At 33.7% G+C, this 25,407-nt stretch overlaps 1 protein-coding gene across 1 annotated transcript; it reads left to right on the forward strand.

Moving 5' to 3' along the window:
• The first annotated feature begins 24,247 nt into the window (after positions 1-24,247).
• Positions 24,248-25,117, forward strand: LOC124366492. Its single transcript, XM_046823080.1, has one exon. It carries the CDS (start codon positions 24,248-24,250, stop codon positions 25,115-25,117), a length of 870 nt encoding a protein of 289 aa, XP_046679036.1.
• The last annotated feature ends 290 nt before the right edge of the window (positions 25,118-25,407 follow it).

Here is a 25,407-nt window from a genome sequence, read left to right on the forward strand (position 1 = left end):
AAAACTTCAAAATCATATTAACCGATTTAATTCGCAGGTTCTGGAGTCCGAAATTACCGTGGAGTGCACCATGTTAGTGATTTGGACACGGCACGTTGTTAATCCGCTGCGATATGTTGCAACATGTTGCTAAATGTTCTGAATCAGTACTACGTAGGATTTAATAAACACCAGCCTCAACTGGGTTCATGATTTATAGAGATAAGAGGCTGAGAGTTTATTCGAGTTAGGAGTAATGGTGGAGGGTCGTGCTTTGGGTTCCTAAAGTCTGGGAGAGATTATATATTATCAGGATACTATGTTACTTTCTCCCTCGTTCATACTGTGAGACCAAACTATGGTTCCGGGTATTCAGCTTATACATTACAAGGATACTATGTTACTTTCTCCCTCGTTCATACTGTGAGACGAAACAGAGAAACCGGGTGTACAGCTTATGTTTATCAGAGATTTGTTTCGTTCATAAGAACATCTTAAAATGTGATTTACTTTGTAAGTACTGCTCGTGAGGGTTTAAAAACAGAACTGTTCGTATAATATTTCGCAAACAAAATTTAGCATGGTTAACAAGTCTTATATATTGTATAATATTAACATTAGTAATAATAACAATAAAACCACAAATTGCGAAATAGAAAATGAATATTTTTACAGAATAATTAATATCATTTTGTAAAAAAAATTTAAAAAAATGATATCAAAGGAAAACTAGTATTGCTTTATCTCGTGGATGAGTGTTTAACGTTTCTGTATGTCTGTTTGTCTGTACGCACAATTTGTCGGAAACGAACTGAGCTACAGAATTTAAATGCATCTCAATGTACAATCTTCACCATATTTATTTAAATACATTTTTGGATAATCTGGAGGAAATTAATTCCCCTCCCCTTTTCAAAGGAGGATCAAATGAAGCAACTTTAAATTTAAAAATTGCAACCCCTATCTTGTTTAATGTCCTTTTATACGTATATTGTATAGACAGGTATATTGCCTACGACGTCCCTAGCAAACGTTATGGACAAATAAGCCCTAGCATTTTAATGACCTAGCAAAATAAGTGACCTCAAGGAATAATCAATATTACTTTTTATATATAATCGGAAAAACCAGATATCAGTCAGCATAAGTAAATTTACTGGAATCAGCTCCAAAAGGTGCGTGTTTCCATAGTTTAAACCACTATAAACAAAATTTAGTTTCGAAATATGACTGAGTTTTTTAACGATGACGAGATTAGTTCAAAGGATCTTTATAAATAAACAATATGCTTCTTTCCAGTTTGTTTTGTTATTTATAATTTCTTAAAATAGTTCCATTGTGTTTATACCTCTTTTTATATAATTAGTGTTTTCTCTGCATTTTGTAAGGGATATTTTGTGACTGTAACTTTGGCATGTTCTCTTTCGTTACACAGGTAGCCATCTACACTTCGTATAGCGTTTTAAAATATAGTTTTATTCTTTCTGTTGAGAAATAAAATTGTGTATAAAGTAAGTTATGTGCTCTAAAAGTGATTTATATAATACAATAGTGATTTAAAATGATTTTTACCTGTAAATCTATCTTTTTGTGCCTCGTGAAACTTAATAAAATTTGGTATCTTAATTTTACTTAGAATACTTAAACATTATTTTGTATATACGGAAAAAAGACGTGTTAGCATTTTATAAAACTTTACTGATTTATCACTTTATTCTTGCGGTTTTTTTGTGTGGGAAGGAAAATGTCAGCCAAGAAAAGGATTCATTCAAGAAAAGAATAATTCATACAGGCTTTGTTCAAAATATATTCCTTTATATCCAAGAAGCTTTCAGCCTAGTCCTTCATTTTCTTAACAAAAGAGAACCCGCCGGCATCAAACTCAATTTGTAATCGTTTTATTATTTTCACTGATAAAAACAACTGAACGTTTATAGATACAATATTTAAACCATATTTTAATAACAGAGAGAAATCTATGCCTGTTGTTTCACCAATATAGATACGAATAATATATATTCGTGTCCTGGAAAGGTTAAATATTAAAGGCCAGGAATGAAAATGTTGTCCCTATAATGGTAGTTAAATAAAAAAAGTAATTAAATTTACATAGAAATATAAACTAATCATAGATAAATGCTGTATATAGTTCATATATAAGTAAATAACATAATCTTTTACTTCAAATTGAGGTTGATAAATATTGAAACTATTATGCAATCAATTGCATTCAATAGACTACATTGAAAAACAATAGTAAAATACAATTAGTTAATTCATTATCCAAATGACCAAGTCAGACAGATGTATCTACCTAGAGTCTGTTACTAGTCTAATGAGGGGGATACCTTCCCCTACCGGATGTGATTGCAGAAGAGCGGCGCTACGCCCTTCATCTTCCAAGATGAGAAGACTAAGATTTAGAGCTTGCTATCCCTCCTCATGAGGTCTCAATGGGAGGTGATCCCTACCCAATCTCAACGTCCCATCAGTCCTGAAGCAATTATATAGGTCCTCTGCAGGTTCATTGCAATGAGGGGATTTCCTCTGAATATTTTCCTAAGTGAAAAATACCTACCTTGCTGTAATGATGTCGCTAACAACACTCATTTTATAAATAAATATAACTGTGAAAGCACTCTTTATTGGTTTCCCAAAATTGCTAGTAACCACTCAAAGCGGATAACACGTACTTATTTATATCGCAAATATCCTCGGTATTTTAAAGCCAAATTAGCTATCCACTTGTCCAAAAAATTTGTCGTTAATTCCAATTTTTTTTAACAGAAAAAAATATTCCGCCTACAGACATCCCATCTAATATGGCCACTATTTTGTATAACATTCATATAATAGATTTGAACGTTGTAAGTGTTATTAAACTTTATTTCGTGGGAAGATTTTGACAAAATAACTTGTTGTTGTCCATTTCGGTTATTCTTATCCCTTTTCGAATGCACTGGTGTATCGACAAAAATATTTGTATTAACGGATATTTTATTTACACATTATAGAAATTCAAATATCGCGTGGCTTGAGAGGTCACTAAAGCTGTCGAGAAGTAAATTTTTCCTGTAGAAGGTTTGTTGACTAATTAATACTATCCCATTCAATGTTATAAAACATTCAATGTTGAACCATAGTTATTTAACTGCCTGTCTTAAATAATGAGATGTTTGAATAGTGCCCCTTCTTATTGATTGAAGGTTAATTATTGTATAATTAGTTGTGGGTTCTACTGTAGCGATAAATAGTTTACAATCATTTTATAAATTTAAAACGTTGTAAATTCCATTTTAAATCTTATTTTTGGATAAAGCTATATATTATATATAGTACTAATGGCCCGACAGTAATATAGCTAGCCTACCTTAGACCTAGTTTTGACAATAATATTTAAAATGTAATTGGCTATGATCAATAAAAGATTTTAATTTATCTAAGGTTCATGAGTTTTGTGACGTAAAAGTATCTCTTTTTCAACAACTAAGGAATTAAAGAAGGCCTGGTTTGTGTTTAAGGTTTATGATGCTTAGCGTGCTTTATCCGTAATACTCAGAGCGTGGAATTTTACAACTTTTAACCCTTTAAGTGCAGTAGTCTGGCATTTTGAAAAATGAGCCAATTTCTTTATAGGATGGTTCTAATGTTGCCAAATATGACTTAAAAAATAATTTCAAAACAATTTTATTTGTTTTTGTGTTTGTTTTTTTTTGGGTGGGAAATTAATATCCCAGCGAACATAAGCAACCTGCATTTATCCATGTGTGGTGTATGATTTACTGGGATATATATTTCCCACTTTTTGGATATTAGAGGAATTGAATGAAATAATGTAGTCATATGCATAATATTTTAATAATAACAGCAAATATTAATTATAATATTATTACAAACATTATTACTAAAGATAAAAAACACTTTGAAACACAATAACGTATTGTGGGGCTCGTTTTGTAGCCTTTTTCATCTAGTTTTGGTGGAATGGAGTGAAACAATCCTTGCAGAGAGGAACGTTACAAGTCGGGCAGACCATATCGCTCCTCTTCTCCTTGTCCTTTGTAGAACAATGTGCGCACCTCCTATACTTCTAAATTTTTTGGGGGTAAATGTGCACCTACATTTGAGTGCCGAACAGCATTTTGAACAGTCGCTCGTCCTTTTGTACTATTCCTTTTTCTCCCCCATCCTCTTCCTGGAGAAAATCCTTTCCGAAGTCTTGAAGAAAAACTTCCAATGAGGCCATTTACAAGAGCAGATCTATAGTTTAGGTGTGTGATTGGTTTGTTCTTTTTTGTTTTACAATCATGTGAGTACATGATATAGCTATTGACTACAGCTGAATCAATAAAATAATAATAAATCTTCATCCACCACTTTCTTGATTTCTGAACTATTGAGTAGTTTGACATATGCTGGTCAAAGCGATCAACGCCTCCCATGTACTGGTTATATAGAGCTATTGCCTCTGGACATGTGACCTCTTCACGCACTCCAATATGATTTGACCGTAACACTTTGGTGGTCTTGGATGGATCACACATATTTGAGATGACAGATACTGGCTTTTTTCCCCTATCCTTCCACTTTACAACACTGACTTCACCGCATTGGGCAAAGTCATGGGAATGGGTTTCCATTTAATTTTTACCTTTCAAATTATCCACAGGGTATTCAGCTCTAGTTCCTAATATGGTTGCACAAGAAAATGTGTCTTCTTCTAACAAAGTATGCTGAAGCTGGACAGTACTGAAAAAATTGTCATAAAATATACAGTATTCAAGTCCTAAATAAGGTCCTGCAAGATCTAATACAACTCTTTCGCCGAGGCCTTGCTCCGTGTTACAATCAGGTTTCATTCCCGTATACACCTCAAAATTAAGTACAAATCCTGTTTCCGAGCAAGCACATACCCAGATTTTAAGCCCCCTTTTGATAGGTTTTTTCGGCATGTACTGTTTCAGAGTCGTTCTGCCTTTAAAACCAACCATGCTCTCATCAACCGCCAAATGTCTGGATGGAGAGAAAAGCACTCTGTACTTTGTCCGAAGATGTTGCAACAATGGTATAATCTTATATAATTTGTCAAAATCAGGAGATCCCCTCTCGGGCATTATTGAATTGTCGTTTACATGCAAGTAACGTAAAATTTTCAGGAATCTTTTTAGTGACATTACTCTCGCTATTCTTTTGACATGGAAGTTTTCATCGTCACTCATATATAGTCACAATATAGTTTTATAGAAGGTAGTGTATGAAATCCCATAAAAATCAGTATGCCAATAAAAGCATGGAGTTCTTCTTCAGTTATATCGAGTACAGTGTTATTTTGTTGTGCATACTTGTTTGATTCTTTTACTATTACTGAGCATATTTCATCATCAAATATCATTTTGAAAATTTGAAAGGGGTCCTCAGAAGGTAACTCTACATTCAATCCACATTTTTTACTAAAAATGTATGATGATTACTTTGGTGGTTCAATAGCAGTTTTATTCCTCTTATATCTTTTTTGTTTCTGAAATTTTGATTTTTTTACTCCATTTTTTGGGTGATTTTAGGTACATCTTGTTTTCTTTTAGCTGCTTGTTTCCCTTTTGTCTTTATATTCCCATCTACATACTTATTATTGTTATGTCTGTGACTACCGTACTCTGCATGGTCTGTGTTACCTTTTCTCTCCGACACGTCAGTATACACTTCTCTTTCAACGTGGTCCTGCATTCTATGACTTTGCTCTTCTCCAAACTGGTCCCCTTCAACTAGTTCTTCATTATGCGTGCCTTCCTCATAATTACCTCCTTCAACCTTGTCTCTCTTACCTAACTCTTCTTCATTATGTACGCCCTTATCATACATATCTCCGTCACTATGGTTTTCTTTGTTCACACATTTATTTTCCAGCTCTAAATCTGAGCTGTCGGATTCATCACTAAAATAGAGTAGTGGGAATCTCTTTTTTCTTTTTTTCCTAACATCATCAGTTAGATTGGGAGAATATGACGGATCGTCGTCAGTGTCATCTCCTGGCCCAGAGCTATCGCTTTCATCACTTATCTTATGATTTATTTGACCTCTTTTTCTGACAAACCGAAGGCCACTTGATGATGGAACTGCAGTCATCATTGGATCTAATCCAAATGAAAGTAGACCTTTTACTTCATCACAGTTTTTAGGTGATAAACTTACATTGGATGATCTTGTTGAGGGCGTATTCATTACCTTCAGTCCAGGAATACAGTCTTCTGCGTCAGACTCACCTCCAACCTCTGAGTCCCATGCTTGTTCTTCCGAAATGTCTACGTGAAAAAGACTGAGAATATCCTTCTCATCTATTGAGTCCATGTTATCTGAAAACAATGATTAACTGATTAGAAGAGTTGAGTAACAGTTTTGTACAGAGTAGGCCCTAGTAATACATTTATCATTAAATGTTTTCTGCTATAGTCTACATGTGGGAGACAATATTTGACAAAAAGATATTCTAATTAGCGTTAAAATTGTCAGGAAGTGAATAAATTTTATGCAATAATAAGCTGTAACAAAAATGCTAGGCATAAAATGATATAGGCCTCAACCTCGTAAAACATTCCTGTCTAAGTATGCAGGCTTACAGTGACAGCTAAATATTAACTTTGCCAAATGTGCTTGGACTAAAGTGGTAATGCCCTTTTGAAAACTGTAATTTGCTGAATAGATTGATGTATAATACTGTGTTATCTAACCCTTCCAAGTGTGTAAGAAAATATTACAAACTCTAGCCAAAAACATAACCTGAAAATCTAGGCTAGTGTCTTGCAACACTATAGTTTTCACTCCAATCATAATACATGAGAAAATGTATACATTATATCATTAAAATAATCCTAATTGATCATAGATATGTTTACTAACCTTCAAAATCTGCAATGTTACATCAGTCATTTATTATCTTGATATAAAAAACAAAGATCCAAGAACAATCTGTAAGTTAGTTGTCCCAGAATGCCAGTGGGATAATAATTTCCCACTTTTGAATAAACAGCTGACTGGCTTTACTATTTTTTTTGCCAGCTGAAGGAAACCTACTTCTCCATAGAGATATGTTTATTCATTGAAGGATTCCAAAGTGGGAAATTATTATCCCAGTGATTTTTTGAACTGTAACAAATAATCCAAAGCAAAACATGGTGGGAAATAATTCACCCACTATCACTTAAAGGGTGAGTACTCTGATGGAAAACAGTTAAACAGCTGAATTTAATTGTCTATGAATGCCTTACATATGTTGGTTCTGGTTTTCTGAGTGATTCGTATGGACCCTAACTTTTACAGCTCTAATATAGATGTATAGTATACGTGAAATTTTATAGCTTTTATCATCTTATTTATTAAACAAAATTGAACAATATAAGTATTACTCCAATTTTGAAAATCTGTAAACGATCCAGTAACGTTTCTTTATTTTTATCGTTAAAAGTACAAGAAAGAATCAATAAAATGTCACAAAACTAATGCCCATTAGTTGAGTACCGATAGTTGTAGGGATTTTTAGTGTGCACAGAAGATCATCTGGTACAATACCATACACTCCAGTGTCACTATACATATTTTACAATACTTATTGTTTTACAACATTATATTTTGTTTAATTTACAGTGTTCATTTCAATGTAACAGTTTACGTTGCTTAATCCTTTATTTCGTAATTTTATGGTGGTGCAATGAAATGTAGCCCACATCATAAAAAATATTAACATTTTATTTGATCAACTACGTGGAATTTATAGTCATTAAAATTAGTACATTTAAGCAAATTTATAATGTAGCCAAAATAAATACGGCAAAAATATGAAGGTTTAAATATATTTATCACAAGAAGAATAACTTCCTAAATCGACATTTATCTGTGTTAGAAAATGTATTTTGCTGTGACAAATTATTAAAAGCAAGTATTCTATTGAATTATATATTGAAATAAAAATATAGTTTTTTCAGTCACGTATTAATTAAACGGTTAGCTTATGATAATATTAGAATTAATAGTTATAAAATAAAATAAATATTATACCTTAGATATTTCATATTAAAAAGATACAACGCAATTACAATTAAAATTGTATCATCCCAAATTTAGCCTTCTTAATTCATGCCTTATCGTAAGTTTTAACGTTTTTCCATTGAAACCCAGAGCGTACGCAAGCAGCCTATGTTGTTCAGCTTAAGAATAGACGTGTTGCTGCTTGGGAGCTGAAGAAGTAATAATGACTGCAAGTAGGGCAAAATGCAAATTGACTGAAAAACAATCAACACATAATGTTTATATAATATATCTATATAAATGGTTGTTTATTGTAAATGTGTCGAGGTAAAATATCCAAAAAACATTTATGGCAATATATTCCTCTCAAGACAAAAATAGCTGTTTGTAAAATAATTAAAACTACTGTAATGTACTTTTACACACGTGGGTGTAGTAGTTACATGCCAATGTTTCGTTTCCTAATATTGCTTATGTGCAAAAACAAAAACCATAAGATTGAACAACTCATTGTACAATGTTTAATATTCAATGCTTGACACTTTGAAGCAAAAAGGGTTTGGAATTGAAAACACATTTTATGAAATGCAATATTACTTTCTTGCAATCGTCAGTTATACGTTAACACTTTAATTGCTTCACAACGAAATGGATGTACGTCACACAGGCAGCACAATAAACGTCGTCATTGACACAGAGGGGGGAGAACCGAAGAATACATTAATAATTTAATTCCAGAAATTATATTAATACTCTATAACGTGATTATCGGTAAGTATGCACACTACTATTACCTTTTAATTGTAAATTCTGTTAATTACATTTAACTACGGTAAATGTAAATTTTTCACAACAGTATTATCCCCTATGGAATCTATGTATACTGACGGAAAGTTAATTTTCGAATTATGCTGTTACTTTGCAATTGAACTCTGTGCTACTGGTTTCCTACTGGGAACAATAACAAGCAAACAGTAGCCAAGTGTACAGTAAACAGTCATTGTCGCAGTTACCTATCGATATCGGACGGAATCGGTAGTTCATTTCTCAAGAGATTGTAACCATTCGTTTGTTTGTGCAGATTCTGATATTTTTTTTTTCCAACGGCAGCAGCCAACTTACAAATACAAACCTAGATAGTAGATACAGCGGAAAATAAAATTAATACGAACAGATGAAAAATATACATAAAGTAACAAAATAGGTATCATACAAAATTTTATAATAAATAATTAGTATTCAAAGACGTAACAAGTTATAAATATCCAAAACATAACAAAAAATAAAAATAAAGATTAACAACAACAATAATTATTCAAGTATGGAGCGAACATAAATAAATTTTTCAGATAAATTTAGATCTAAATTAACTCCTCACCACTCCAAAATCCCCCATATGTATGGCCTTCCCAAAATCCACAAACCTACCATCCCTCTCCGGCCCATCATTAGTTCTCGTGATTCACCTTGCAGGGAATTGTCTAAAGTCCTCTTGGACATCTTAACACCATTGGTAGGAAAAACTGACTCTTTCATCAAAAATTCCAGGGATTTCGTAGAGAAGTCAAAATCCCTAAAGTTGACTGAAACTGACAAACTGGTAAGTTTTGATGTCGAAAGTCTATTTACAAATGTACCAGTTCCAGAAACTCTCGGAATTATTAAATCACGTCTCAAAGAAGACCAAACATTAAAGGATAGAACTAAACTTCCCGTGCCAGTAATTATGGAACTGTTAGAACTATGCACTCAATGCAATTATTTTGAGTTAGAGGGTAAAATTTACCGTCAAGATGAGGGGATGGCAATGGGTTCTCCACTGTCTCCTATTTTCGCCAATATCTTTATGGAGGAATTCGAGCGAAAAGCTTTGGCTTCAGCTCAGTTCAAACCGAAGATTTGGTGGAGGTATGTGGATGATACCTTTGTTATTTTTTCTCATGGAGACATTGAATTAAATAATTTTTTGAATCACATTAATAGTATTTCTCCTTCCATCCGCCTCACAATGGAAGTGGAAGTCCAAAACAAGCTTCCCTTTTTGGATGTGTGTGTATTAAGAGATAGGGATGTCCTTAAGACAACTGTTTTTCGAAAGATAACACACACAGGAAAATATTTAAATTATCAATCCAACCATCAAAAATCTGTCAAAGAAGGAGTAGCCTACTCGTTGTTTGATAGAGCAAAGAGCTTGTGCTCAGATAAAGATGGACTAAAAGAAGAATTTAAGAAAATTGAATCGGATCTCAGAAGCAATGGATACCCTCAATTAGTAATATATAAGTGCAAACGAACCAGAAGAATCATTCCTGAGTCAGAAAAACAGAATTGAGATAAATTTGCGTTTATGTCAATCCCTTATGTGCCGGGATTATCGGAGAAAATTAGAAGAGTAGGTAGAAAGTACAACATTAGAACCGCGTTTAAAACACACAACACTCTTAGACAAAGTCTCGTAAAAACAAAACCAAAAAATGGCACACAGGATTCCAAAAACTGTGTTTACAGTATAAAATGTAGCTGCAATAGGGAATACATAGGCGAGACAAAAAGACCACTAAACATAAGGATAAAAGAACACAAAGAAAACACGAGAAAGGGTTTCACAGAAAAGTCAAAAATTGCACACCATTGTTGGTCCGAAGACCATCATATGAATTGGGATGAAGCCCACATAATACATCGGGAACCACATTTCTTCAAAAGGAAATTAATTGAGGCAACATACATTAAATTGGCAGACCAACCAATCAGTCAACCATCAGTCGAGATTAGGCCGCTTTGGTTGCCAATTCTAAAAAATGAACTAAAGAGAATACCAAAAGTATCAAACGGATCGGATATTTGCAATAAACCAATGCGGAGTCACAATATGGTTTTAAGAAGTTCATCTCGCATGAACCAATAATAACGAAAGGGCCCATTCCTGTTCCCCTTCCCTTGTATTTTCGCCATCTTGTTTTAGCCGGCCGTCACGATTACCATTGGCTACCCCCTCTGGTCAGTCGTAGATGGTTAGTAGACGAGTGAAGACATATTGTGACCTGTATTCCGTAGTTTAGTTTAATGATCAGTGTTTTGTATAGTTTTTTTTATTAAGTGCATGTCTTTAGTGTTAGTGAAGTTGACATACAACATGTAGGTTGTGATTCCTGACTCAGGCGTGCCACAACGCTTTAGTAAGATTTGTTTATTTTAACCTAGTTTGTAATTATGTATTAGGTTAGTTCTTTACCTGAAGAAGAGATCAGATTGCAGATCTCGAAACGTAGTGTTACTGTTTTCTTGTTTCACTTAACGATGGCAAATGTCCGGAAAAATCCTGTTTCCTTCACAATCCTTCCATCGTCAAAAATAACCTTCAAAGAAAGAATAAATAAATTGTGCTAATAAATTAAAATATAATATATAACATTTAACAAATAACAGTGAAATTAAATAAATACAACATATAATACAATGAACATGCACTTAACACAGATTAAAGCTAACTACTGTAGGTCTTAATCACTAGTCCCTCACAGAAAGAATAGAGAAGGCCTGCCGGCGAACCTGGTAAAGTCCATCGAAGAACAGGTCACACCCAGACGCAACCTGATTTCCCAGGCGAAAAAACCTTGCGAAAGGACTGTTGAAGTCAAAGTTGGTTGAGTGGTATCTTCGACCCAGCAGATCTCGAGATCTTGTGTTTGCCGGAACTCTGAGGTCGATTTCAGCTAGGAGATCTGGACAGTTCATGCGACCATTCACTATCTTCCAGAGAAGGACAACATCAGCCACGTCACGTCGCAGGGCAAGAGGTGGCAAGTTCAGATTGCTGGACAGTTCCTCCACAGGCACATCAAGATAGGCAAAACCCAGCCGGACACCAATCAAGCGAAGAAAACGCCTTTGTAGAGCCTCCAGTCTCGTCCTATTGCCAACAGTGTAAGGCGACCACACGGGACTTGCATATTCCACAAGCTGTCTCACAAGGGAACAATACAGAGAGCGAAGAGCAGAAGGGTTGTCGATGCCTCTGGAGAATCTTGCTATGAAACCAAGCATCTTGTTTGCTTTGCTACTGATGTGGTCTATATGTCCAGAAAATCCCATGTCGCTGGCAAATATAACGCCTAGGTCTTTTATACACTGGGACCGTGGAATGGATGTACCAGAAATGGAGTACACGTATATGACTGGGGATTTGATGCGGTGATAAGTTATACAAGAGCACTTACTGGGATTTACAGACATGTTATTCCTGACACACCAATCCTCAATTCCGGAAAGGCTATTTTGAATTTCTTGAGAGTCTTCTGGTGTAGACACAGCGATGAAAATCTTCAGGTCGTCAGCAAATTGTAAGGCCTTTATAGTTAATTTGTCTAGTAGGTCATTGACAAAGACATTGAAGAGGCAAGGTCCCAGCAAAGAACCTTGTGGAACTCCTGAAGAAGGTGAGAACTGAGTGGAAGTGGCGGAACCAATCCTCACGACCAGAGAACGTTTTTGAAGATAACTAGAAATCCATGACAAAAGAGGTTCAGCTCTCCGTAACCCAGCAACTTAGACACAAGAATTGTGTGGTCGACCTTGTCGAAGGCTTTTGCCATATCGATGTAGGCTGTATCAACTTGGTAGTTCTTGCGAAAAGCAGACAAAACATATTCTTGAAAGAGCAGGAGTTTGGAGACAGTAGACTTGCCCTTCATAAAACCATGTTGGGAAGGATGGATTATTTTGGATAGAAAAGGATTCAGTCTATCTACCACGATACTTTCAAAAACTTTGCCAATTGCCGGCAGAATAGTGATTGGACGGTAGTTCCGTATGTCGCTGGGATCATTTGCTTTATGTAAAGGAATGATGAAGCCCAACTTTAAAGAGCTAGGGAAGATTCCTTTGTTAAGTGATTCATTGAACAACACTGTGAGGGGTTCAGCTAAGAGAGATCGGCATTGATGAAGCATAGATGGCGGTATATTGTCAATTCCAGCTCTCTTTGTAGTGTCCAGATTCTTAAGCTTGCTGAGAACTTCTTCTGTTGAGGTTGTTATGACACAAAGAGAATCGAAGACGGGATAGCTAAAGCTAGGTGAAACTCGTAACGAGGGAGAGTAGACTGAGTTGAAATAACTGGAGAACAGCTGACAAATGCTTGTTGTGTCACTGGCTACTTCATCATCTAAATGCAGACTAGATGGCATATCAGGAGTATTTCTTTGAGCTTTAACTAGTCCCCAGAAAGCTCGTGGATTAGAAGATATGTTTGATTGAACATTGGACAAATATCGAATGTGGCATTCACCGTGAAATGGGAATGTAAAATGTAAAATTTAAGTGTTATTTTAGAAGCTTATAAAACTGAAACTATTACTAATAATGATATTTAATTTAGCATAGAATCCGAAACAGGAACACTTCGGTCCATTTGTTGATAGTCTTTTGAAAACAACTTTTCCATATGAAAATCTTTATCAATTCACCTTAACAGGACTCTATATTAAGGAAGATTAAAAAATAGACAAAGAAAACATAATTGAGCCACACCCGCTATTAAAACAAACTCTAAAAAATTAACTAGAGTTTGCTCTAAAAAATATACTAGATAATTTTAACATGTAATAATACTCAGTGAATGTAAATGTTGAGTTTAGTTCATGCTCACATTCCTGCTAATTCAGCCTCTTGAATCAGCTTAACATAAACTACATCGTTCGACATAAATAGGTGAGTACAATATACACCTATGTGTTGGGACAACGAGAATGATTCTTACCTAGATTAAACAATATTTTGTAGTCTAGACTACGTGTCTTGGAGGTGAACAGCTGGTACACTCAACATTAACATTGAATCAACCCTTCTGATCGTCGTTAAATTCAATGTATATTATTTGTGTTTGATGCCATATATAATTACGCATATATTTATGTGCTGCCCTACAAGACTAACACAAAATAAATAATACTATCTTAAATTTTATAAATATTAAACAAATTAGCTCTATTTTCTAATTTACTTTATTCTTTTTCAACACATGAATACTCAGCCACAAGTTGTTATACATTTTGTTAAATAAAAAAATAATTTTTAGTTTTTACTAAATAAATTAAAACGTATAGTCAATTATGAAAGTATTGAACAAAAAGTTCTTTTATACACAAAGATCAGTATATTCTGAGGCAACATTAAATCGAACACTCTGCATTGGTACGATTTATATGTCGCTCTGACCAAAGTTATATTATTGATAAATATACGTACAGTTGAGTACATACATCCATTGCAAACTTTGTACTAAACTTGGTTGACAGGTTATTGTCAACCAGCTTAGAAGCTGTTGTGTGTAGAACTCTAACAGATATCGCTTCCATACGTCATTTCACAGCAGATTGCTTATTGGAAATCACTTTTTGTTTTTCATTTTTATAACTTTTTAAAACAATGTTATCACAGTTGACATATACATTCTTCGTTTTACTTTTATTCTGATTAATACATTAAAATAAAAGACATTAAATTACACACAATACACAATACTGGAGTGATGCAATACAGTTCTTGAAAAAAGTATTGCCTTATTTATACAATTGAACATTGATAATCCTAAACTTTAAAGAGTTAATAGCCTGAGTTAAACCTAGAACTGGCATGCAATCCAGTTGAATCGATCAGTAACAGCGGTTGTTCAAGTGAGTTATCTGCACATGAAAGACATCTAGTCAGGATGGCTGTGTGGTCTAAGGCGCTGCTCTTGGACGCTGGAGTCAGCCGTGGGTTCGATCCACGCGCCTGACGTAAAAATAGATTTTTTCGGTCTGGTGTGCACTTATGAGAGTCACTGGTGTATGACAAGGCCAATGGTAGGGCCCACATAAAATTAACGGTCAATGATTTGGGTGGAAATCGAAGGGGTCAGTAATGTTCTAATATAACTTAACCATATCCAAAACACCCGTTTTGCATTATTTTATTACAAAGATTCTATTTTATGCTGTACAGGGCATTTATTATGGATTAAAATGTTAAAACGTGACTTAGAAATTTGAAATTAACCTCAAGGAAACCTGTTATGTGAAGCGTGTCCATATTGTTTTTTACTATCCACTTTTATTATATTTATAGTTTGATAAAATGTAACTAATTCAGTAGAACGTGTACAAATGAAATGTCATTTTTATGAATTCGTATTTAAACTTATTTACCCTTGTTATTACATACAACTTTAATGGTTAGGGCACGTTATAATTATTTAAATATTTAGTTGAGATGCGTATTTTAAAATCAGTAAACTTAACTAAGTTAACTCATGTGTCATTAATTGTTCAAACTACTGGTTTAGAATACACATAACTACCCAATATCATAATCCAAAATTAAATATTTAATAACAATGTACTTATAATATTGCATCACTATAGCATCGTTGTGTTGTTAAAAACGCATTTATTATAAATACCCATTGATTTAGCAAACAACAAGTTGTATAGTAACTGCTAGAGGCTGACGAGGGATTATTTTAACTTTCAGTCCATATTGGCAAGGGTTTATTGACAGGTGTTGGGTAAAGTTTACTTTACTTCTGACAGCTCGTATACGGTAACTGTAGTCACATTTTTTTGAAAATACAAAATTGTATTTTATTCTGCAAATAGAAGAAAGTCTTTTAGTACTTTTACACATTTATGTAAAGTGTAACCAAATCTGAAATTAATAAAATAACATTTAATCGGTCAACTACTTCATTTAAACCGAATCAAAACCGTACAATTTACTTATTTATGCAATTGAAAATTCACAGAAAATATGTTGTGGTGTACGGTTGTTAATAATCTTTGCAATTGTTTTATTGAAACATTTGATCATATATTATTATGTTAAGGGGCTTAATAGGTGAGAAATATGATATATTTCTGACCATGCAGTTGAGTAACTTCATTGTGTCTAGTAGTATCTTAAATGTGTATTCCCTTCCCAGAGACAGTAACAAAAACACAAAAAACAGCAGTTACAGACCAGCAGCCTGGCGCGCGGCCAAGAGTCGGTTTTATAGTTCACATTCCCCGGCGGTGTTCTGTCGGAGATATTCACAGACGCTCTCAAAAAGCCTTCTATAGTTGTTGTACTTTATCTTAAGACTTTGTGCTTAGTCCAAAAAAAAACAATCATGTAATATTTTCAATTATATTCAATTAGAATTCCTGTGCAGAATCTTCTTAAGCTGATCTAGAGCTTAAATGTGAATTCTCCACGATTTTTAGAACTCCATTTACACAGTAAACTATAATAAATATTTTTATTCACAGACGTGAGGCGATGAAATGAGAAACTGTTTCGGAAATGTTTAATTACGCAAGTTTAGCAAAACAGCAAGCTTTTAGCCTAGAATGGTGAGAGCTGGTCTGGAATAGAGACTGCAGAATCTAACTCAAACTATGCAAAATAATAATACTAGTTTATAACGCAATAAAGCACATAAGCTAAGTTAGAAGTTATACACACAAGTAAGTATATGTTTATTCGTATTCTGTACAATAAGTATTAAATTTTCTTGATCCCTTGTTTCGTCTATTAACTCAAGTTATTTAATTCAAAAACTAAAAACCAGATATACAATAAACGTCCGTGCCTATTTCCATATTCTATGTAGCTTACTGTTATACCTCTTGAGAATAACTTATTCAGGTTATAATTTCAATAAACATTGAATCGCAAAAAGTACTTGCTCCGCCGGGAGTCGAACCCGGATCTCTCACTTGCCGGGTGAATGTGCTACCATTACACCACAGAGCGCTTACTTTTTCCGATTCAATTATTTTGTATTTGGCCGTATCTGTCACATATGCGTTTAAATAATCAAACTAACTTTTGATCGGAAGACCAAACACCTGTAAAACGACTTTTATTTACATTAAACTGTATAAATGGCAATAGTTATTCAGGGTATAGTTAATTTATCGTATATAAAGGTATAGTTATATGAAGAACGGTTTGTACATTGTACAAGCATAGAATATGACCCAATATAAAGGAGTTATGGATTCAAATAAAACGCCTTTAGGTTTTAATGTCTCTATTTTTTCTTGAACTCTAAACAATTTTAACCGATTTATACTATTTTGAATTTTTATAATGCGCTTTAATGGTGATACTCCAAAATGGCGGTATTATTAAATTCTTCGTCATTGGGAACCTTTGTATGTTGCAGTTTCTCAAAATAAACAACATGGAATATATACAATTTGAATCATCACATAAATTATATTTTGTTTAAAATGTGTTAATTCAACTAAAGCAATATTGAGTTAATGCAGGAATTGATGTACATTTAAAGCTTTTTTTACTCTTACTTAGGGCAGAAATGTATAGTCATTATTTTACAGCGTTAAACGACATTCAGTAAATTAATTCTTTAAACTCTTGGATGATTGGGATGAAACAGATTAAATATATTGAAATATATACTTAAGAGCTTTTAAAAAATGTCAAATCCACGATACATATTTGTATTTATTTGCTCAAATAAACGCTTTAAAGTGTTCACGTACCTAAATACACATCAATAGACTTTGTTTTAACATTATGGACAAAAATATCGGGGAAACAGTTTTAGTGAGAGTTTGACGTGTTCACTGAGTTGTTTACTGGTACACGAGAATTCATAGAAAAATTTTCTATTGCCTTCATGATTAGAAAATAGAGTTGAAAAATTAAATAATGGAAGCAAATTTTGCAAGTAATTTTGATTAGGAATCCAGTTTAGATTTTGTTGACAAGAGCAGAGTATCAATTGGTATTGTAAAAAATTGCATAAAACTTACGGTCTGTCTGCAGGGCATCTCAAAATGAAATGAGCTATAGTCTTGAAATGTTGTATGCAGCGTGTTACACGACACCTAGTATAACGTAACACTACAAGTAATACAAGTAGTTGACCTATATCACTATGTGGGTGGATTATATACTGCTCCATCCTTCACTTGTCACTGTAGCGTGGTGCCGCTTCTGGTTGCTGAACCACTGGCTTTGTGTGATATATCCTGCAAATCTTGTTACTATCTTCTATAGTTTACATAAAACAGACTGGTAACAGAAATCATTGTTTACCTTTTAATAGTACAGATTTAAATATATCAGTACTAAACTTTATGCTGTTAAAAGAAACTACAAGAAACCTTAAACCGCCTTTAAATATAACGCTTTAATTATTACTTATTATTACAATAAGGTAATTATTGTACACTGAGAAATGCATTATAGTAAAAATTATATTTCGATAAAAAATGTTGTATAGCACATACTGTTTAAAAGTTATTTTCAGTTCATAAGTAAGATTTGTTTTAATGGGCCTAAATATGTTCAAAGTAGCAGTGTAATGATTTGAAGTAAAAATTTTACCGAAAGATTTTTGAAATCTGTAATGTGTTTCTGATGATAAATATATCTTTAGCTTAAATTGGAAACTTTTGTACAGCTTTATATTTAGTTTGTAATTTTGTTCTATTTAAAATAATAGTTTTTTGTAGATATACGAGCAATAATATTTACTGGAAGATTTGTTACCTTTTACTTATTGTTACTGTGTTTATTATAATATTTTTTAATTTAAATATATAACTGCAAACACCATATAAGTGTAAACAGTCATATTGCTAAATATTTTATTAAGTTTTAAACATATAAATACACTGTTTAGTTATTACACTCTGAGATATATCTTTACAAATAAATATGTATCTTGAAATAGCTAATATTTATAAAGGGGTCGCACATTGGTCATGTGCTACTTTGGTCATGCATATGTATTTCTAAGCTGGTTTACCTAAACCTGAGCTAATACACTTTTCAAACCTGAGTTGATAGAGGTTAAATGGACATCCACAAAAGTAATATTAAATCTTGCTTCGATTAAAAGTCAATTTAATTATCCTCCCTTAACTAGAGATTTCGTAAAATGTATTCTATTCAATTTGTTACGTATTATGTAATCTGCTTTGATTAGAACACAATAAAACTGTCCAAAAATTGGAATCTAAGATTTTGTGAACACATGTTAATTTTAAATTAAAATTTTGGCCTCCAATAAGAATTGTTTGTAATTTTAATCAAACATATTATTAAAAATATATATGAATTCTTTAAATAATATTTAGTTCCTCTCATTTTGATATACAAATAAAACCCTCAAAATTGGTTAAGTGTCTCAAAAAAACTAAAGATATTACTTGTAACAGTTTGAAGAGTTACGGTAAGTAGATTTGATTAAATGCGAGTTTAGTTACATTTTGTTGTCCACTCATTGCAGCGTTATAAATGTAACATTGCCACAATGTTAATTTTCACTCCTGGAATTTCGAGTCAATGTGTGTCTGAAGAGGTCCAACAACTTCGGCGACGAATTCGTTCAAAGCAAATTCTTGGCAACGGTTATACCTCAGAGACATCTGTGGAATCGAGTGCTCTACCCTGCCTAATTTTAGTGGAGAGCCTGGCAGAGAGCAGCCTCCCCTTCTTTCAAGGTGTTGCGCCTGAGTGTACTCCTCTATCATAGGATCTCGACAAGAAGCGGCCCCCACCCCAAATTTACCCACCCTGAATGTACTGTTATTCCAGTTACAAGCACAAAGTTCCCTGGTGCTTCCTGTCTTTAGTGAAAAAACACCAACTAGATAGGTGCATAGGAGCATGTCAAAATAAGACGGGCTTAAAGGCTAGAATAAAGTTCTACACTTATTAGGAGAGGTAATTCCTACGTTTTCTTGCTTTATAATAGTATAGAGTCATACAGAGATAAGTTCGAGAAAACCCTTATTTAAATGTCCCTTATTTAAATTGTATTTGCACATACGATAACTATAATTATAACTTATATAAGCAATTTCAAACTAAAAATTGTGCTTATTTGTCATAATAAAAGAATGTTTTTGTGAACCGAATTTCTATTTCTTTATTTTGGTGTGTGAGAAACATAGATTACTGTATACCTTAATCCCGCCAAGAGATAAACAATTATTAGGATATACTTGCTAGCAAATAGATAATCCAGTCAAATTCGTCCGTTTTGCATTCAATATAATCTATATGTAAAATGATTACATATCGAACACACGAGAAAAGAGAAACATATAAGTTATTTTCAATGTAATTACATTACACAATTACAATTTATATGAAAAACAAGGGAAAAGAGAAACATGCGTCATTTTCGATGTAATTATAATCATAGTACCTAACTCGTCACATAGCACTGCCTTTGGGGCAGCACACATTGTCTAAAACGCCACTTAACTCCATTATTGTAACCTTTATAACCAATATGTTAAAATGAGGCGTTTATGTATTAAATAAGCAGTTCTTATCCCTTATTTGCAAATAAAGCAATGAACGTAAACATCCTATTTAGATAATACTTTTTAATACCTAAAACATTTGTATTACTTGAAATAAATATGTGTAAAACCTTATAGGCTTTTGTATACGATGAATGTAATTGATGCCGTAGGCGAGTTGCATTAGAAGGGGAGGTGTAAATTAAGGAGTGTTTATTTTATTTTATTGATTTACTGTTTCGTTGGACCTATCATTTAAAATAATTTCTTATAACGTTAAAAAAAGTTCCTCAACACATTTTTTTAACCGAGAGATTTCAAAATATTCTCAAACGTCATACAATAGGTTACACATAAATACATGGTAGTCACGTTTATAAGTCTGTACATATAACGATTTCTTAATTAGATATGGAAATATACTGGCATGATTTTAAACCTTTTACAAAGTCTGTAGTGATTGACAGCAGTATTCTGTTAGAATGAGGTGGATCAGATTCCGTATAGTATAGTATTCGTTCAACCTCGCTTCACTTAGAGAACACAAATACAGAAATATCAGAATACAGTGATAACAGAGAAGTAAACGACCAAGGCTATGTTTTTGGCAAAAGAGAATTTTAGTTTTAGCTATTTTATGCGTGCTTCACAAAGAGTTTCAAAGAAGCTAAACACAGTAGTAGATATTGTTGTTCAGCAACAAACTAAAAATTCAGAGTGAAACAGAGATTTACCTTTTCAATAACTTTGTGCAGCGAAGCGAACAAAAGCACTATTACAAAACGTATGCCTGTAGAACATATATCCTGTAGAAAAATAACTGCTAAAAAAATTCGCTTGTAATCGGTCATGTGGAACGTTTGAAACATATAACCTGTGAAAATACTCACAGTTTTTTTCGTTTTGAAACATAAATATGCTCAGTGGAAAATTTGTATGCATCATTACAAGTAAGTACATCACCGACAACTTTACGTTTTGTTATAGTGATTGGACCCAAGGATAAGGTAACTTATTAAGCTATAAATATAAAAAGTACTCAACTTAGAAATTATTAAGTTATTCAGAAGGAAAGTGATCGTTTAGCTGGAAACTATTATTACGCACAAAATTATCTATTTTGTACACTGTGTATAAGGAAGATGTGGGTTTATTTATTGTTTGTATAGTTATGATTCATCATGAAGCAAATAATGTAAATACATCAAGTCTAGAATCACAATTCATCAAAAATAAAATTCTTACTTACTTGAGTAATATAAGAATGTAAGACTCGTTCATAATGCCCGTTGAAACAAAAACCACAATCAAACAATATTGTCTTGGTATAGTAATTATATTTATTTTATATATTATTTAATTGATGATTAATGACTACTAATAAAGATTTTATGTTATAGAAAAATACAACTGGTAGAGCAATTGGATTAGCAATAAAATTTGCAGTTTCACCATTTCTAAACAGTTGAGCTCCCATTGTTGATTTTGCAAACACAAAACACTGCTCACATCCCTTATTAACATATCATAAAAACTCTTATTAAAGTTTTTTTTTCAATTTCTACGAACAGAAAGCTCGTGGGATGTATTTAATATTTTAACAAAATGTATTTCAATGAACTTTTGATACCCATATGAATAAAGGATTTCGCACTTCTTGCATGTACGTAAAACAAAATTGCTCACCAAAACAACCACTTTGGCACTTACTGATGAAGTATTTGAGTACGTACCTGTGTTTACTTATAGCAGGATATTTATTTTACAAAATATGCATTTTTTGCATTGCAATGTTTGTAGTCGTTAGTACGTGCTCTTAGAGTGGAAATCTAGCAAAATAAGAACTCGTTGTTACTTTCACTAGTTACAACATTAATTGTTACTACTCTATATTTATTTAGCATTTTATACACAGATCACAGAGAACGAACGTTTCATATGGTAAGTTCTACCATATTAAGAAATTAAAATACTTACATTGTGAAATTTTCAGACTCTCCACTATATTCGAAAGTGGTGGTTATTTTTGGATCTTTATAAATTATATTCATCGAAATGTATAAAAAAGCTCTTATTTTATATTTTATAACAAAGTCAGGTTTTTTTATTACACAGCAAAAATATATCAGTAAGATCCAATTTGTATGCATAGTTTACCAGAAACTTTAATAATCTTTTGAAAATCGCACAAACTCTGTAACCTCTTATGCTAAGTTTAGCTATCACCAACTTTAAAATCATATATACACCTTTTATTCGCAGGTTTTGAAGTTTAGAATTACTGTGGAATGCATAATCTTAAACACTTGAGCAATGCAAGTTCTTATTCCTCAGCGATATGTTTCAACATGCTGCTACATGTTCAGACTTATTTCAGCACTACCTAGAGTGTAATAAAGACCAGCCCAAACTGAGTCCATGATTTATACGGGAGAGAGGCTGGGAGTTTAGTCTAGTTAAAAGTAATAGTCAAGAGTAAGGCTTTGGGACTTTACAGTCTGACAGAAATTATATATTACCAGGATACTTTGTTACTTACTCTCTCGGTCATCAGTTGGACAAAACTATGGAACCTGGTATTCCATTTATACATTAACACGATACTATGATACTTGCTCTCTCTTTCAAATTGTTGAACAAAACTATGGAAAATGGTGTTCAATTTATACAATACCAGACTACTATGTTACTTTCTCTACGTTCAACTTACACATCACCACGATGCTATGTCACGTGCTCTCGCGTCCATGCTGTTGGACCAAACTATAGAATCGAGTGTTCAACTTACACATTAGCAGGGTGCTATGTCACGTGCTCTCGCGTCCATGCTGTTGGACCAAACTATAGAATCGAGTGTTCAACTTACACATTAGCAGGGTGCTATGTCATGTGCTCTCGCGTCCATGCTATTGGACCAAACTATAGAATCGAGTGTTCAACTTACTGTACACATCACCAGGGTGCTATGTCACGTGCTCTCGCGTCCATACTGTTGAACCAAACTATAGAATCGAGTGTTTAACTTACACATAACCAAGGTGCTATGTCACGTGCTCTCGCGTCCATACTGTTGGACCAATCTATAGAATCGAGTGTTCAAATTACACATCACCAGGTAGCTATGTCACGTGCTCTCTCGACCATTCTGTAAACCCAAACTATGGATCCGAGTGGTCAGCTTATACATCACCAGGATGCCATGTCACGTGCTCTCGCGTCCATACTGTTGGACCAAACTATAGAATCGAGTGTTAAACTAACACATCAACAGGGTTCTATGTCACGTGCTCTCGCGTCCATACTGTTGGACCAAACTATAAAATCCAGTGTTCAACTTACACATCACCAGGGTGCTATGTAACGTGCTCTCGCGTCCATACTGTTGGACCAAACTATAGAATCGAGTGTTAAACTAACACATCAACAGGGTTCTATGTCACGTGATCTCACGTCCACAATGTTGAACCAAACTATAGAATCGAGTGTTCAACTTACACATCACCGGGGTGCTATGTCACGTGCTCTCGCGTCCATACTGTTGGACCAAATTATAGAATCGAGTGTTCAACTTACACATCACCAGGGTGCTATGTAACGTGCTCTCGCGTCCATACTGTTGGACCAAACTATAGAATCCAGTGTTCAACTTACACATCACCAGGGTGCTATGTAACGTGCTCTCGCGTCCATACTGTTGGACCAAACTATAGAATCGATGTTTAACTATGTTCTACACAACTGAAAACAGTTCAGCTCAGGCAGCCGCGCAGTCAACAGCTCTGTTGCCTCGCTCTCAATACATCATTTCTATATACTGCAATTGATAGTTTTGTTCACTAATATCGTTTTATTTCGTGATAAAGTGGATAATAACTGTAAATAAGTAAAAATGTCACCAATCTGTGGCGTCTGTAAAGATCAACTATCAAAAGATGGAAGTGAGGTTATATGCTCCGGTGGTTGTGAGGTTAGTTTTCCATATAAAGTGCATTAAGACTGATCTAGAGGGCAGAAAGACAAGGTCTTACAAGGACTGGAAGTGTAAAATCTGCAGATCATCTCAACCTGACCAACCTAACGTGAGTAATGATCTAAACATTGATACTGATTGCCTAATTAAGATCTCTGAGGAACTTGCCAACCTAAGAAAGGAGATGAGTAAACTCCGTGCATCAGTTGAGTTTATGTCTGATAAAACAGACTCTACAATACCAATCATGAAAGAAATTAAAAATGAACTAGCCTTGGTAAGGAAAGAAAATGAGCAATTGAAAGTAATTAACAAAAGCCTAACCTCTGATGTATACGAGCTGCAAGACCGAGTGAGATCTCTTGAGCAGTATACTAGGAAAAATAATATAGAGATCAGCGGATTACCATCATCGCCTAATGAAAACATACTCGACATACTGAAGGATGTGAGCCAAACGATAGGCGTAGAGCTGGAAGATAGTCATATCTCGGCTTCCCACCGCATACCGTCATACAGCAGGCAGCGAACACCATCCATAATAGTCCAGTTCCAAAGGAAGGCATTAAAGGACACTTGGATTACCAAATACAGAGAAAAGAGAAATTTAAGTGCTAAACAGGTAAATAAAACTTTTCCCGATCAAAGGGTCTTCATCAGTGATCATCTGTCCCCGGAAAACAAAAGGTTCTTATCAAAGCTAAAGATAAAATGTAAGGACATAGGCTACAAGTTCGCCTGGAGTAGAGATGGAAAATTTTTTGTTAGGAAAAATGAAGGGGAAAAATGCCAGAAGATTGTGACCAATGATGACATTGAAAAACTCAAGTAAGCTTAAATGTTATGTTGTGTGTTATCTAATAAGTAAATTTAGACTTATAAATTACTTCTGGGGTTTGCTCTATATTTTTGTTTTAACCTGGAATATTGTTACTACTTATTAAGTTCCACTAATATTACACTAACTGTTTGATGTTGGATACAAACAATCAGGATTATAATATGTCTCTTAAAGACTTCTTTGGTGCCAATAAAAAATCAGGCTTCAATATAATATACGCAAACATAAGAAGCCTTAGAAAAAACTTTAATACTCTACTTGCAGAAATTAGCCAAATTCAG

This window comes from Homalodisca vitripennis, chromosome 7 (assembly GCF_021130785.1).
Source record: "Homalodisca vitripennis isolate AUS2020 chromosome 7, UT_GWSS_2.1, whole genome shotgun sequence".
Classification (NCBI taxonomy): domain Eukaryota; kingdom Metazoa; phylum Arthropoda; class Insecta; order Hemiptera; family Cicadellidae; genus Homalodisca; species Homalodisca vitripennis.